The following is a 17,547-nucleotide window of genomic DNA, read 5'->3' on the forward strand; positions in this document are numbered from 1 at the left end:
CTCATAATACTAAAAATAAGTTCAAAGCCTGTCACTTTCAATTTTCTGAAGTTTTTCTCCTTTCTTAAAACTATGAGACATCACAAATACTCACCTTTGTTTCAAATGCTTTTCTCTTTCCCCCCTATTTTTCCGCCTGTTAAAGAATTCTTGCAAAAATCAGTCACTGTCAGCTTTTCCATTCTTCACCTTAAGACAAAGTAGATGCTCAGACTAGACTTGAACTCCCTTCTGCCTCAGCCTCCATTTAAACTAAGAAGAAACGCTTTCAAAGTCTGCCCTATATCTGATAACACAGGGAATGCTGGAATCAGCCATTCAGCTGTCTGGAAAATTGTCCCACTCCTTTCAGGAGACTCTCTTGGGCAAAAAAACAACAACAAAAAAAGGTGTTGGCTAAGATTTTGATTTCTAATATAAAAGCATTGCGATATAGAAAGATCACTTAATAGCTTCTAAAAGCTCTTTGCATCTTCCCTCATTTGTACAATTTGTTTAGAAGTTGTTACAGCTCTAGAGTTGAGAACAAATAATTTTAGTGAGAAATAAAAAATAAATTTACTAAGGAAAGTGAAACATCGGAGTATCACTGAGTAACTGTAACTTCAAATCTCATCTGTATGGATTCTGAGCATATATTCTCTCAAAAGATATATAAGAATATAAAAATGGAATGGATTCACCAATCTAAAAATAGAATCTATTTTCTGACAAGATTTTAGAGGCCAAGATTCTTACTTCACTTTTATTTTGAAGAGAGAACTTATTGCTATATAAAACCACAAGTAAAGAATACACACAGAGTACAAGTGAACTAAATGTGGAATTATTCAAATGCATAAACATTAAAAGAGATATATAAACAGTCATTTATATGCATGTTTTACATTGTCAAGTACCTTTAGGCTAATGCCAAAATATATTAATGTGGGCATTCAGACTTTGTGAGAACTTGATTTGTATTGGGATTAAATTCACTGTCATCTCTGATGGAGCAAAAGCTCAATATAGGGTTTGCTGGCCAGGTATATTAAGTCACAGAGGAAACAGGAAAGTCCAGTATAAAGAGCACATCTCTCAAATTCCCAAGTTAGATGCCTACATTTAGCCTTCTATAGCACCAGTTTGGTTTATAAAGATACCAGCAGTGGTAGCTGCTAAACATCACACGCTCCATTTGTAAAAATGGCTGACTTGAGGATTCACAATCCTCCAAAGAAACATAAACATTTCTGAGTGAAAAAAAACCAAAACACAGTGGAGAAAAAAAGGTAGTAAAAAAAATTATTGTTTTCTACAGAAAATTTTATTCATATATTTTCTAAAACTCCAGGGATCCTAAAAATGTGAGGGGAAGGATTGAGTTGAGTTCTGCAGTGCAGTATATTTACTCAGCATCAATCAGAGTCATACTAAAAATAAGTCTTAAGAATGTAAGACCTGATCATGCTCTTATTTAGAATTAACCTCACTGAATAACCTTTCCTGCTTTAAATAATCACTATTAAGCTTTTACAAACTGCAGCTCCTCTATACTTTGGCCAACCTCAAAAATAAAAAGTTGGCCTACAAGTGCCCTGAATCCAGATGAAATTTCTTTTAAGAAAACAAGCAGAACACATACTGGTACCATTTCTCCAAAAGAAAAAAATATTATGGATTCTTTCATAATTCATTACAGACCAACTGTAATGACATGTTTGAAGTGAGCACGTAAATAGTATTGCAAGATGCCAAACACTCATTTCCACCAAAACCAAGGCATGACTATGAATCAACAGCTTGACAAGAACTAGCTTTTACTGAGTGTCTTTTACTTCATGGTTGGTATTTTTGTATGATATGCAGTGGGGAGAATTCAGATTTATGTACAAACATGTGATGAGAACCAGTATTCCAGAAGAAACCTGGAACATACCTTTCCAGTTGTCTTCTGTACCCAAATTTGCCTTTGAATTTTTTATGTGAACTCAGAAATTCTGAAACCCAAAGAATCCAGATATGGGATGAATAGGTAAATTTTTCAGAAGGGATGCCAAGGAGAAGCCAGCATGATTGGGTTCTATATCTACACTGACTGGAGCTACATATCCCCCCAACATTTATTACAGAAGGCCAGACAAAAAAAACCCCCATACTCAGAGGCTTTTTTTTGCCTATGTGGCAACCTTTATAACTTCTCCCAATTCTTTTCGCTCTCCATTTGTCTTCTGAGGGAATTTTATGCTCCAATTGACCAATTTGAAGTCAGAAGACTCCAAGCCTTTTGCCCCTTGGAGAATTGTGCACAAACCCACATCTGAGGAGCACTGGCTCCAGCCCCTCTGTAGCTGCAGAGCCCCAGCCTGTGCCAGTGTCTCCCAACACACAGCTCTGCTCTCCTGCAGGCTTCACAAGACTTTTGTCAGTGAGCTTTATTTTCAACCAGAACCAATCTATCCTCCACAGACAAGGCAACTTCAGGGTCCCTGACCTTTGATAAAGAATTTGCTCCTCAGCATGTTATAAAAAATTTTATCAGCAGACCTTTTAGTCCTAATGCATTTCCTTGCAGAGCACACAGAAGCATATTCACTCTGAATGCTCCCATGCAACAAGACATTTAAAAAATGAAAACCCATGTTCCTATGCAACACCAGCAACTCAGCTGTAAGTCTTATGAAACAAATTTAGAAGCAGGCTGTGCCACAAAAAAAAAAAATCTTCTGATAGTGTCACTGGAGACTTGTTTCATTTCTGATCAGCAAAAGAATGTCAGGTCAGAATTTACTTTAAAAACTCCCTGCAAAAATTTTTTTCAGCTCATGTGAGGATGCAGATGAAAGCCTGATTATACAAAGAACCCAATGTGCATTTGTCACATATTTCAAATAGTAGGAGATTCCTTCTTTCCTGTCCTCACAGGAAGCCATTCAATTCCCTATAAAGCCTTAAATCAGTTTCACAAAAGACTTTGACAGCAACAAGAGAGGATGTCAACATGAGTTACATTATATTTGTCAAAAGTAGGTGCTTGTAGATATTTCTTCTATTGTGAAAAATATATAAAAAGTTAAAGGGGGACTAACTCAAGGAGAGGGGAACATGTTCTGACATCTTATATGACAGACATCTTGTGTAACTTGCCCAAGTGGCAGTGGTTATAAAACAGTGTTGTTGATTTGGAAGGCCAGAAGCAGGAAGAAACCTGCTACCTTAAATGCCTCATCCAGTGCACCCATAAAGAACACATTGTTTGCATTTTTCAAGTGTTTGCAATTGAGATGACAATCCCTCCAAACCTGTTTGTACCACACAATAATGCAGAAAGCAGAGAGCCCTATACATTTTCCAAAAGGTGGAGGCAGACCACATAGGCTGACAGAGCATCTCAGACCCCTGGCAGCACAGTGCATCTCCACAGCAGGACACTGCTGCCCAGTCTGCCTCTCCCAAAACATGCCACGGTGAATTTTCCCTCTTACCTCACTCTTCCAGATGTTTTCTCTCCAGTGCAGCAGTCTGCTGCTTTTACAAGCATATCTGTGCATGATTCCCCCAATCTCTTCTCATAGACCTCACAGAGGGAGCTACCAGAGGGATCTGCAGCCTACAGGCTGAAAAACACTCATCTAGATTTGGTACTTGTGACTTCTGGCTAGCCCTCTCTGACCATCTTAAAATTACACTGTTGTTTATTTTAATTTTATTCCACTTAGCTTTTATTCCACTGTATAGTTAATTGACAGCTTTTTAAAAAAAAATATGTTAAGGTACTTCATTTGGAAACAAATGTCCTAAAGTCACTTTGAAACACCTTCTGGTGGAACCCAGCTTACTCAGCCAGCTGGTTTCTATGCTCACGTAAGGTATTAATAAATGGGAAAAATTAAAGACTTGCTGAAAAAAAGACACTGAGGGCTAACTGAATAGTTGCCATACACAACTTAGATGAAAGAAAATTTTTTAGCCAGAGGGGATAGCTTCATGATATAAATACGCAGTCTGAAATACTTAGTGTCCTGGGACGTCACAATGTATGTTTGAAAAGGTCAAAAGTTTGATTGAACAAAGTGATTTACACGCAGTTGATTCTGCAGGAAATTTCAAAGCTAATGTTCCATAAGGGCAATTAAGAGCCAATGACAATTTTAATAAAAGCAAACACAGTCTCTGTGACCTTGGAAGGAATGTTTTTCCTTCCCCTTGCCCTTTAGGGCAGTACTTCTTGATTATCTCCCACATCTGGGAAAACCTACTCTTTGAGTCTGGAGGAAGAGAGCACACACACATCAAGGCTGACCCAGAACACCAGAGGCTGCGCGACCAAGACCAGCACAAAGGGATCACTCCTAGCCCTTCCTTGCCCCACTTCCCCAGTACCTGGCAGCAGCCAGCCTTCCTACCCCACGCCTGGGGGAACTGTCCTCACCTGCTGCCCCTCCTTTTTCCTCTGTTCACTCTGGGATTCAGGCGCCAGGACTCGCCCCTCCCAGGGAGCAGGGACAAGCCGAGCCGCTGCTGCTTCTCGCTGCCGTGCAAGAGCTGGGGACAGCAGCGAGGGCTCCCCTTAGTTTCTCATTTTAAGGCTGAAGAAAGCCACTCCTCTTGGCCTCTTCTGAGATGTAATGAGGAATCAAAGCCAGGACATTCCTTTACACTCTTGAAGCAAGAGTGCAGCTTCAGGTGGGGTAGGAAAAGCAAAGGGTTTGACTCAGTTGAATACATTGCACAGTTGAACAACTCTACCAAAAAAAAAAGTTCAGTGAAGAAAACAATCCAGTGAATTAGTTTTTGACTTAATTTATTTAGCTCAGTTTTCCATCACACATCTGCTAAGAATTACTCTTAAAACATAAAGTTTCATTCTTCAGAAACAGAAAAATCTTTGCTTTGGCACCAACAAGAACCTTTCCTTTGGACCACATCCCATCTCTGGTAGGCACCCCTCTCTGGCAGGTAGAGAAATGCTTTGAGGTCTGCATTTCTCCCACAGCACAGCCCTGAGAGTGACCACTCTCCACAGTTCACCCAGGAAATCAGGGGCAGGATGATCCTGCTCCTTCCCCAGGGACGGCCTTCTAATTTTGGGTGGTATTTGGCTGACCTAGAAGGGTGGAGCTGCCCAGGTAGTTTATGCCCCCCCTAAAGTGGCAGCAGGTCACTCTGAGCAATGACTCCCTGCCCACCAGAGCACCAGCAACTGAACAACACTGCATTTCCATGGCCAGAAAGCCAGCAAAAGATCAACAAATCAACACCAACAAATACAGGAGCAGCAGCAGCTTCCCCACTTCTCCTCAGGAATTACCTGATGAGACCACTGCTTGGAATTAAGTGATGAATTTCTGTTCATTCACTCTTGATTTTCTGCCAAAGGCATCTATAGGGAATGATGAATGTTGTTGCTACTTACTGAAATCAAACCACAATACACAACAAATCCATCAGACAAATTAATGCTGTGTTTTGTTATCACCACAAGCCTGCCTCTGAAAAGCAACACAAAGGAGAATTACAAGCTCTGAAACAAACCTATTAACGAGAATTATGTAAGCTTGAAGGATTTTATCTGATGCATTTCTATCAAAATAAAAGGGCAGGATTTGCTGACAGTAGCAAGGTGGGAAATACTAATTGCTAATACTAACATACATCAATTAGATGTATAACAACAGGTTTACTAGACCTAAAAATAAAATAAATAATAATAAAAAAATACCTCACAGGACCCACTAATGTATAACATAATAGAACTGTAAACAGACTGAAATTTCCTTTTCCTTAGGGCTACCTCCCTTCTGAATGAAATTGCTTGCAATGCTCTCACTAAGTTATTCCTAGTACCTAGCTCTTAGTAGGGTGTAAAATTTAAATGCATGTTTTGAGCATCGGCTTTGGAAATCACTCCCACCCCTTTTTCTACCTACAGGAAGAAAATCCTTGCAGTTGTGGGGTTCTGAGTTTTTTCTCACATCCATATCTACAAGGTTCATAACACAAGGAAGAAGATGGGATCTTAAAATACTTTGTTGAATTCAGGTATTACTGTATTAAGCAGGATTACTTAATCAAAACATTTAGAGTAAGGAAAATTTTGATTTTTTTCTCTTCAGCCATGTTCAGCAATGCAATAAAGCTCCTCCTTGCTGAAGTCCAGAACAAGCTGTGCAGTTTCACAAGCACTATTGTTCTGCACACCACTATTTGTAACATCCACTTATTGTTACTGGATATTAAAAAAAAAAAATCTAGTGGAAAATAGACAAATGGCAAGCAGTCAATGGAACAGATGCGGGGCATATGTCTTTGGGGCAGGAGGAAAACACCAAAGTTCTGTCCTCAGTCACCTGCACAAGGTACCACTCATTACCACCACTGGGATTCTTGAGAAGATGGCAGCTATTCACTGCAGAAAGTCCATTCTCAATTTTGAGGACAAATCACTGCTTTTTAGTGACAGGCAATATATATAAAAGTGCAAGAATTTTACTTTATAGGAAAGAAAGATAATGGGGCAAATCTGTGTTTTATATTTGTCACCTACTTCATGAAATCATCATCTCTCTCATGTAGAGTTTCAGCAATGAGAAATGAGGTGAAGTGCACCCCCACTGTTCCATGGTTTTATTTTTAGGGCTTATTTCATCAGCTAAAGGTTGTCTTTTAACATCATTAAGAAGTGCAAAGCCCAAGAGTAAACACAAAGTTTTCACTTTTATACCTACCAGTCAGTCACAGGGGACTATCCTACCCCAAAGCTGCCATCTTACCTAAGTAAGGGTTTTTCTACTCTAAGTAGCAAATACCCTACTTTGCAATTGCTTGCTCCCTTTCACTTCTTCAAGGCAAAGAAACCTTCAACCATCCCAGAGAAATGGAAGACTGAGGGATGAAATAACTGGAGACTGAGCCCAACTCTCCTCACCCATCTTCTGTGCTGCAATTATTGTCTGTGATAATTGTTGTCTAGAGACTTTGCCAAATGTATCATGGTCTTGTCTTTTGTGCTCCTCCTTTACCACTTGCCACTGTTGGGATTAAAGGAGCAAAAGCCTTTGAGGTACAGATTACCTCTGAGCCAAGCAGCCAGGGTGATGGAGGAATAAATAATCTGACCTACACATTTTGTCCCTCAAAAACATGTACTTCCACAGACTGAGCTCATGAATTCCACTTTCCTTGGCCCAAGGCCTGGAAACTCAAGTCTTTACCAAGTGCCAGACCTCCCACTGAGGGCAAAATTAACCTCAGTTTACAGGTCAGAGCACTCTGATATCCTTGAATTTCAGCAAATATTGCTTTAAGGATATGAGGAGAATGAGGTTGCCTGAGTAGAGGCATCTGAGACCATCTGGTAGGTTTTTGAAATCTGAAAGGTTGTTTGGTTTAGGCTTTCTTTTTTTTATACAACTCTAATGGGGATTATGCAATCTAACATCCATTCCTCTTCCACTTATCATTGCAACCTCCTCACTAACCAGAGACAGTCCCTAATGCAGTATTTCACTGCAGTGTAGAATTAACAAATCAAATTCATTTACATCTTCCTCAGGACAAAGGAAACTCCTGTAAGATTAATAATGCAGTGGTCACAAGGATTTGTAAAGCTCTCTGCTACATCCTGCCTCTACAGAAAATGCTGACATTTCAGTTTAATGCAACTATCAATGGAACCAATACTTTTGGCTTTAAATGGCTCACTAGCACATCTCACATGACTTTTAGGACTCAATCACTCTTAGATTCACATCATCTTTGCTCTTCATGGTTTCCACATCTTCCTGCTGCTTTGTGGTAAGTCTTTACCCCTTCTCCCCATCATTCCTCATGTGCTTGTAGCATCCATTCCCAAGAAGACTCTTCAGCCAACTGGCAGCAACCAAGAGCATTTTTACAGTTTAGCCATGCTAATTGAATACCAGGTAGTTAATATTTAGTAAAAAACCCAGCTTTCTTTCTTTATTTCTTTGGAAAGAAATTTCTTTCTATTCTTTCTTTGGAAAGAATAAACTACTCTGCATCCTTTAAACTTTTATAAACTAAAAGAGAACAAATTCAGCACAATAACTTCCATAAAAGAAAAAAACCAAAACCAGTTATCCTTACTAAAAAAACAGTTATTCAAACTTTTTAGAAAGGTAAACAATGCAAGCCTCTGCTTCCCTGCAGCCATTCCAATTTTTCTTTACTAATTGCTTCAGAAGAGCAGTTCACATTGTGTGGTCAGGCAGAGAAAAACATAATTAAAGTTACACAGAGATTGTCTAACTTGTTAGTATCCCAAGCCAAAAGGGCAGAATGTACACTGTACTTTTCAGAATGAGCTTAAAAGGACATAGACTGGTTTAATGCTCCCCCTAATTTACAACAGCTACAATGAAAAAAAATACAATTTTTCTTCCATTGAAAAAAGTTATTTTCCATGGAAAAGCTCCATTCTGTATATAGGTCAACCCTCCCTTACCTCCAAACTAACAACACACATTCTTTCATGCTTGCCTAGCCATGAGACAAATCTACACTGAAAAAAATCTACACTGGTTTGCAAAGATTACCTAACAATACAGGACAACACCAAAGGATGGTCAATTGAAAAATCCAACTGTAACTTTGACTTCAGGAAAACAAAAATAACTCACAAATTTCTGTACAGACCAAAGAGGTCGCTTCAGTGAGTTAATACCCACACTTTCCAAACTCTTCAAACTTTGATAAATGCCTTATTCTCTTAATCTATGTTTTTTGAAGAATTCACAAGAAGAAAAAGGGGAATGAGATCCATCTTACCCAGTAAATTGTGCATAGACAGTGAAGGACACACTACAGGAACAGCAAATAGCAGCAAGAGACTGATGCAGCAACCCAGCCTGTCCAACAGGTTTTAGGGAATACAGTTTGCTCAGGAACCAGACCAAATAACACCACGCTCCTGGGCTCTCCTGGGAACAACTGAGGGGAGGAGAACTTTTCTCCTGCATTGATCAAAGCAGTGGTGGTGCTGAGCTGCAGCTAGGAAAAAGCACAGTCAGATGGGTGATACCATGATAAGAGTCTGGGATAAAAACCAGTCAACCACGTCACAGACCAAACCAGAGTGCTCATGAGAACACAACCAGTATTACTATTAACTACTGCATTTTGAAGGTGGAAATACAGTTTTAACTTCACTTAAATAGGTATCACATCACCTATTCACATCCTGATGAGCCACTGCATTTATAACATAATGCTTCAAATAATCATTCTGCCAAATAATAGGTAAGGGCAGAGTGCTGGAGACATCCCCAGTATGGAAATGGAATTCAACAAGCAGCTATTTTGGCTGTCTCTGACGTCCTACATGGAGATGAAACATTTCACATGCCACCAATAAACAAAATGAGCACAACTCAAATTAATTAAAAAAAATTAAAAGAAAAAAAGGTGCTTCTTCTGAGCCCACCCTCCCATTCTGCAATGCAAGCAGGAGCACTGTGAGAGATTTACTGGTTACTCCCAATCCCTACTTTCTGCTTAAATTTGAAATAAATATTCTGGGCCATACTGAAAGCCTGAGTCATCATCACTTGCAGATCCACTGCCTACAAACAAGTCCATGTTCTACACACCCATCAAAAACTGGACAGGCACACATTCACACCTAACTCCAAATTCATGCTGTGCTGACCCACATGCAGCCAGATTTCCAACATAACAGGTACAAATGATTTTGGAAAACTAATATCTATGTTTATGACAGTCATAAAAGGTTTTGTTATACACAGCGCTGACCACAGCCAGTGTTTTAAGTTTTCTACTCTCAAATACACAATGGTGCCCTTACCACCACTTTTTAAAAAAAATCTGCTTTTAAAAATACTACAGGACTATAAAGAATGCTCCATATTTTGGTTAATTGAAATTGAGTGTTTTACATAACCTTCTTTACATCACAGGAAAACCCCAAAGAACTAGGGAGAAAAAAAATCACAAAAGCAAAAAATCACCCAGGAAAGATAATTTAAAAGTGAGAAAACCTTATTTGCAGAAGTAAAATTATTGAACTGCTGAGATTATAAAAAGGACAAACATTCAAGCTTTTATATAGGCCATAATATGGATGGAAATAAGTTCTTTACACTTCTTTTTCTTAACATATTTGTAAATGCCACATCTAGTCAGGAGACTTCTAAACAACTTCTTTAAAGTTATATTTTGTTGCAGTTCACTTCTCCCCTGCTCATTTATTTAGGGCAGTTGCTACTGGAGGTTTGCACAAAGTCAAGTCAGGGACACTCCAACCATCCTTAGAAATGACAGACATTTCTCATACAGTCAGCTGAACTTGGTCAGCATGGTTCTGTACACACACAAACACCAACATATTTAATAATAAATTCTAAAACTTACTTTTCTGTATCTGAGGATTGTTTCCAGCTTCCTTGAAGATCCTGTGTGATATCTTTCCCAATATTATTTGAGATGGCATCATCTTTATTTACAGATTCCTCTTTTTTTCTAGTTGCAGGCTCTTCAATTTTTGGGTGCTTTGGCTGCATGTCCTTTGGAAGGGTATTTGTGCTCTGTAAATCCTTTTCACATCTATTGGGTTCATCTTGGAAGGTAGAGGATTTAGATTCTACCAGGGAAGATCTTGTTGCAATATTAAATAAGCTTCCAAGGAAATGAAAAAAGCCTTCTCGGGGTTGCTTCTCTTTACCTGATGTTTTGCTTCCAGGAGTCAGACTAGGAAGGCTATTAGCCTTTTTCAGCTCCTCCTGGATTTCAGACTTGCTAAGCTCTTCTGTGGAATGGTTCTTCTCTTCATTTTGACAAGCCTAAGATAAATACAAAAAACCACATAAAGATGATGGTTCCTGTCATTTTCACACATTCCCAAATTCCTTGATTTTAATTTGCACCTATGCATTGTTTTCCTTTCAGGAGATCTGTCATTTAAAAAGGTTAAAGCCCACTGCTTGTTGTCTTCTCTTTTTTTACCAAAGAGGACCCTATTCCACAAAAAGTAAAAAGGACTAGCACAGGCTAGAATATTCCCTGAGCAGCTGCAGTGAAAAAAAAAATACAAGACAGATGGTAACAATTGCTTCAACTGGCATCAAAAACATGGGGAAGAAGCAAGGAACAGTTATTTCACACTTCAGTCTAATCCCCTCAGAAAGCACAGCTTCACAAACAAACCTCCATGTGCTTGTGAGAACAGTTTTCAGCTTGCAAATGTAGGCAAGAACACCAGAGCCAAACACAAACACCCCACAGCCTTCTGCACTTCTGAAAAACCGAGGAGAATCAAGAACAGAACTGGGATAAAACAAACTCAACTCACATCCCAGAGGTGAATCCTTCCTATTATCCTTAGCAACTTGATGTTGAACCCTCTGGCCAGCTCTCCTTGAACTGCACAGCTGTTTCCAAACGCATTTGTTGCCTCCCACAGTCTCCAGCACTCTCTCCCTGGTTTCCACACAAGGTCCTACAGAGCAGCAGCCCTGCACCTCTGACCTTCTGAAGTGCCTATCAGCCCTATCAGTGAACTGAAATGAATGAGCACCACGGCAGGGCTTCCCCTCATTCAAACCACATGTTCATGTCTTCCCTCAACTCAGCTGAGCATCTACACCCAGAGGCAAGGCAAGCTCTACTCCTCACCAATTTATGCCCTTGAATTTCCTCTGTGTCAGCTCCTCTCAGAGATCCAGGGACTGCTGTCCAAGCTCATGTTACTTCTGTCAAGACCATCTGCCCAAAAGGGTGATGCAACTTCACTGGAAGGCTTCACAAACACCACTCATAGCCACATTTTCAGCTTCACAATCTGCAAATGTGTTTTTTCCCCTGGACTAAAGCTTTCTGGGAAGCACCTCCCTCCCCCATCCCCACCCTTTGTAATGGGTGCCATAGGCTATTGCTGTCTATTTTATCTTTACAGTACAACCCTGTAATTTCAATTCCTGATTCAACCCAGTTTATTAACACAGATTAAAGTTACCCCAAGCTTTTCTCAGATGAAATCTATCCTGCTCAACAGGAGTGGGAAAGAACATGAACAAAAAGTCCTATGCAAATTTTAGTTGTGTCAACAATACATTTGGATAAGAGTAATTTTTTCAAATTGGGCAACACCTACATAGAAAGCTACTATTTCCACTAGGTGACCAATCCTATTTCTACTTGAAGTAATCTCAAATAAGCCAGCAGGCTTATTTGTTAATAGGCCACCTAGGATCATGGTAATGATGAAAAAAGTGTTTTAATGAACTCAGCTCCATCCTTGGGGAACAGCAATTTCTTAAGAACTTTCAAGATATATTTAGTGATACTGAAGCAGTGGTTTATAAACTTCAAGCAATGCTTTTTTACCCTATAAATACAGAGCAGATGCAATTGCTTAATATTAAAGATGTATGTGTTGGAAATGAAATTGTTTATTGGAACTGTGAGGATAGAAACTGAACAGCACTAATTTGTCCTTGAGAAATCCACACAATGTCCATTTTCTATGTACAGGCAAGACACTTGTACAACCACACTGAACTTCTAAGTAAACTTTTAAAAGTGGGCTATGTCAAACTCCGGCCGTTTTTCATCCCACCCGTGACAAACCTCACCACTCCCCCCATACTGCTCTGATCAACAGCTGATGCATCACAAAGGGGAGCAGTCACCCCTGTGGGATCAGAAATTTACTATTTAGATGTTAACTCAACCCACACCCAGCTCTGGAAATTAAGATGCCAACAGTGCAGCTTGGAGATGTGCCACAGCTCTTGCTGCTGTCTTCAGTATTAGACAAGTAACACATGAGCCTGGAATGAACCTCTTGAATAATTTACTTTATCTCAGAGGAACTGAGTACTTTGCATAAGGAAATACAAAACAGAAACAAGAAAACAAAATTATTTCCAAAATTTGATGGGTGAATGATTCACCATGTCAGCTTCAAAGTTCTACTGTCATATTTTCTTCCTTCACTTTGACTAACACCTCAGCATTCTTCAATGCCAGATTTTAATTCAACTTTAAGTGGAGGGCATTGCTCCATAGTTTTGTGATTTGTACCGCTCACACAGATTTATCTAATCTAAAAGAGTACCTCAGTGCAGGAAATGCACACAAATCTTATTCTTTTCTCTGCACAGCCCTTTTAAGCCATAAACATTTATATTAACTACTAAAATATCTATGAAGTTAACAACTAAATGCATTAACTATAAAAGAAATAGTTACATTAAAAACTTGACAACTATTTGGTCTTTTAAGTGTTTTTGTTTGTTGTTGTTTTGCTTGGTGCGGTTTTGTCCATTTTTTAAAACCACTTGTATTCAGAAACTAGTGGAGGGTTTGGGGTTTTTTCCTATTAAGAGCTGAGACATCAAATATAGTTAAATCTCTACATGTGAAAGTCCTCTCTGAGCAGCTCTGAGACATAACACTTGTAAAGACTGCGCTTCTTATTTGTGAGCATAATTTATGCCCTGCTTGAAAAGCTGTTTTGTAGTCTCTGCTTCCAGAAACAGAAATCTATTTAGAATTTCCTTCCTCTTTAATCTTCCTTTCTTTACTTAACTTTTGCTAAATCAAAAGAACAGGAAGCTTTAATATGAAAGGGTCCTTCCATACCTTTAACCATAAATAGCGTCTTGCATGAAAAAAAGCCACAGAGAACATTTACACTGTGCTTATTTGAAGATATATGTGGATATTATGTCCTAACACAGAAACTATGCAAATCCTTCTTTCTTCCCTTCAATATAATCAATCCTACTCTCCATATATTCTCCCTCCTGCTCCACTTTGCCAAAACAGACAGATTGAGCTATTGGTATTTCATCATTTGCACACAAAATCTCAATTCAAAGTCTGAAGCATTATACAAACAACACTGCTCCTGCTGCAGATTTTGAAGTTTGTATTTTAAGATGGTGCCATATTCAAATGGCTGAGACGAAAGCACATGATTTTACTTTACGAAAGCCAGTAAGCCTCTAGCACAGCAGGAGCCTTCAGGCATGAGTGCCTGCTGAACACGCAGCATGGTGGCAATTCCACGAGCCAGTACCACAGAAACTTTCACTGAGCATTCCCTATGCCTCTCTCCCAGTCTGTCTCTGACAGAAGCCCCTACTGAGCACTCAGGAAAAAAAAAAAAAGGTAAAGGTTTGCAGTTTATATAAAGTAATCCTTTCTATGGTACATCCCACCAGTTTTCAACAGTCAGAGCCTCTAGCAACCTTGACAGAGCATTTGATTCCCTGTCACAATTAAGCTTGAGCAGTTTGATATTCACCACACTGCAGGAACACCATTGACTCTTGTTTTGCCTACACCTCATGTCACCAGTCAAAGAAAAATAAATTTTAAAAGTCTTCTTACAGTGTCACAGCAGTCTGAATAGTTTCTCTGGGTCACCAAGAAAACAGTGGTTTCTGGATGGAAACCTACCAGCCAGATCCCCTTTGAGATCCTTGCTGATGCAAGGAAAAGAATTTTCCTGCTATAGTGCTGTCTTTCTGCTCCTCTTGTTATGAACTGTCATCAGTCTTCCCCTTGCCTCCCCTTTCCCACTCTCTGTGAGCTTTCCTGCTTGTGACATGCTTCATGAAGCTTTAATTAGCTTTTAGTCCTTTGGCAACTCGTTCCTCCGAGTTTCACTGAGCAAGCCCTGGGTGACCTGCCCTGACCTTGTAGCCGAACTGAGGCTGGACTGGATGACACTCTGGGGTCCCTTCAGCCTGAATTATCCTATGGGCCTGTGCCCTCACACGCAACCAGGCTGGTGTGGCAGACTGTGAAACAAGATTATGACTTCGATCAGGTGACAGAGGAGACCGCAGCAATAAGGGACGCTGTGTCTGGGCACTGTGCTCCCACTTTGCTGCACTGAAACCTGCCAGCTGGGGCTCAGGGGACAAGCCCCCATGCCACGTCCCAGGCAGGATTGTTATCCCAGCTGATTTATCCTCTCCAGGCTGTAATCCACTCCAGGCTGTGGCAGGCAGGCCCAGGTGAACAACCCCCATGTGGCACAGCAGCACCAGGTTACCTCAATTTTCCTCACCTCCTGCCCAGCAGGGAACCCTTGTGACCACCCTTGTAAAGCGTCTTTTCTCAGCAGCTGGGTGGCTGAAGTTGGAATTGCCAGAGGTTCTCAGTCGGCAAGGGCTACGTCTGTCTGCCAAAAATACAACCTCTTTTATTGCCCTAACGAGGGAAATGAAAGCATTACCAGCATTAAAACACAGATCTCCGTGAACAAAGCATTAGCTTGCAGCCACAACTGCCAGACATTTGGGATTTCCCTCCCCATGAATGAATGCTCATTATGAAGCAGAAACTCCAGACAGCCGCGCAGGGACCTCTCAGGCTGCCTGTCCTGTGGCACTGGGAGAACATCCTGCCTCCTGCACAGACACCTTCTACCACCTCATCTCCCCTGCACTTGTGGGAGAAGATGGCCTGCCATCAGAAAGTTAGGATCATCGCTAATTCACCCCAGGGACTTCCAACAAGTCATTTAACCCCAACACCCTGATCTGAGAACGGGTCACGGCGCTACTCCTGAGTTTCTGTTTGCTGGCCTTTAGAAATTAATTAACAGCTTCAGGCTGAAGCGCTGGGTGCACAAAGTAGCACATGTAGGCATTGCCACACATAGTACAGGAAAATTAATCTTGTTCCCAGCCTTAGCTTTGACCTTTCAACACCACTGAGATGGCTGCATTTCATTTAACAATTATGAGCATCTCATTCAGTTTGAACACTGACACAGTATATAAATTCTGTGTGCTAAGCAAAAACCACAGTGATATAGCTGGGGCTGGTGGCAGGCTAGCTCATCCCCACAGTGCGGGTTTTTCAACAGATTTTCTTTCTGTGGGAAGTTAAAGCATCTTTGGTGTAATCTCCCACTCTTTCTCAGTGAGTGGGACACACTGAGGTGCCTTAAATCCACATATGAAATAAGCTTTCATTTTTTCAAGTACTGTGAGGAAAATCTTTAAGGCTTTTGCAACCAACAGGAGGCAATATATATGGAAACTTCATGAAAAACTATTGGAGATAGTAAGACATAGATTAAGAACAAAGCTTGACTAAGAAAATTAGAATGGCATTAAGAAAAAATTCAGGCAAAAGTACAATCAGATAGTGAAATACACAATAGGAACCCCTAAAAGTCCACTGTTGCTAGTGCTCATGAGCCAAATGGATTGAAAAAACACATGGTTAAAGTGGGTTTTTCCTATTTAAGCCTGTAATTAGAGTGGTGGTGTAGAAGATGCAAGGGAGGTCCACCACTGTAAAAAACTATTTGGTCTTTACTGAAATACATCTTTTAACTAATGAGAAAAAGCTAAAAACCCCCCAAAAGAAACAAAGAGTGACTTGGGGTTTTGGGGGAATTTAAGTTAATGTTATGAACTCAGTACATCTACAAATACCCAATTAACCTGAATATTTTGGCTTTTTAATACTGTGAAGTTTTCCTTCCACATCCTCATTTCTCTGCTTGGTTTGACATGAAAAAAAATCAGGTCATGGCAACCCCGGAAGACAAAAGTAACGAGAAAACTAATGAAATCACAGCATCACCATAATCAGGAGTAAAAGTTAAACAACAGGAAGAGACTTTTAGTTAAACTGTATCAGTTTTGCATTTTTAAAAATAAACCTATTTAAAGTCAATGACTATTTAACATTTGGAAAGACAACAGCATCTGTTCAAAGTTCAGCACTGGGACTTTAAAAATTTGTTTATCCATTTGAATTCTTGAAACAGCAAGGAGTCATTAATGTATATTTAATTTGTCAGATGAGGAAAGAAAAGATGAACCAAGCATTCTCTGAAACTCCATAGTGTTCTCCTAAAATCTGAGGAAATATCCAGAGATACATTCCCTGACGAGAACAACAGATAAAGTGGTCGGGGTGAACATTTCAAATGAAAAGGTAGAAAAAAGGAGGTACAATTTGAAATAAAGTTTCTGCTGGGTCACCTTCACAGGGAATTTTAAACTCAGTGAAAATCTCTAGAATGACCAAATTAACTTTTTAATTTAAAAGTTTCTCTTCACACCATGTGCAGAGCTGCTTGAAAATTTTCCCCTCTGAATTTTCTCATTAAATTATTTTAAATCTCTGATTGAAGATTAAAAACTGATACTGACTTCTGAGTATGCAACCATCACCTCATTACTACAAGGGCTACTGTAGAGCCAGAGAGAACAGAATTGTCTGTTTTACTTCTGTTCCTTCCCCCAAAGTCTTCCAGGACTACACTCTCATTGCCTTTTAATGAATATGTTTTCACAAACATTAAACAATTTTTGTTCTCTTTGATTTGACAATTTCTTGATGCTAGGGTTAAAAAAAAAAGGTGAATTAACCTTTTCAAAGGAGAAGGTGACAGTACACTGGGAATGGGATGAGACAGTGTGACTTCCATCTGCACTTACATTCTATTGGCAGATTATAGCACCTGGCATCACACTTCTACTTCACCTGTCTGTTGGTTTTCTGAGTTAAACAGACCATGATTTAAGCCTTTTTTTTCCCCCACCCATCCTG

The 17,547-nt window shown here is 39.8% G+C and overlaps 1 protein-coding gene across 1 annotated transcript in view; it reads right to left on the minus strand.

The window, feature by feature from the left end:
- The window catches only part of CRYBG3 (crystallin beta-gamma domain containing 3), an 85,584-nt gene that overhangs the window by 49,159 nt on the left and 18,878 nt on the right, over window positions 1-17,547 (minus strand). Inside the window, exon 3 of the mRNA XM_071433786.1 lies at window positions 10,372-10,799. Within this exon, the coding sequence (XP_071289887.1) occupies window positions 10,372-10,799 (428 nt within the window). The remainder of the gene's footprint in view (window positions 1-10,371; window positions 10,800-17,547) is intronic.

This window comes from Agelaius tricolor, unplaced genomic scaffold (genome assembly GCF_023055355.1).
Source record: "Agelaius tricolor isolate 1412-34295 unplaced genomic scaffold, bAgeTri1.0.p SCAF_9, whole genome shotgun sequence".
NCBI lineage: Eukaryota > Metazoa > Chordata > Aves > Passeriformes > Icteridae > Agelaius > Agelaius tricolor.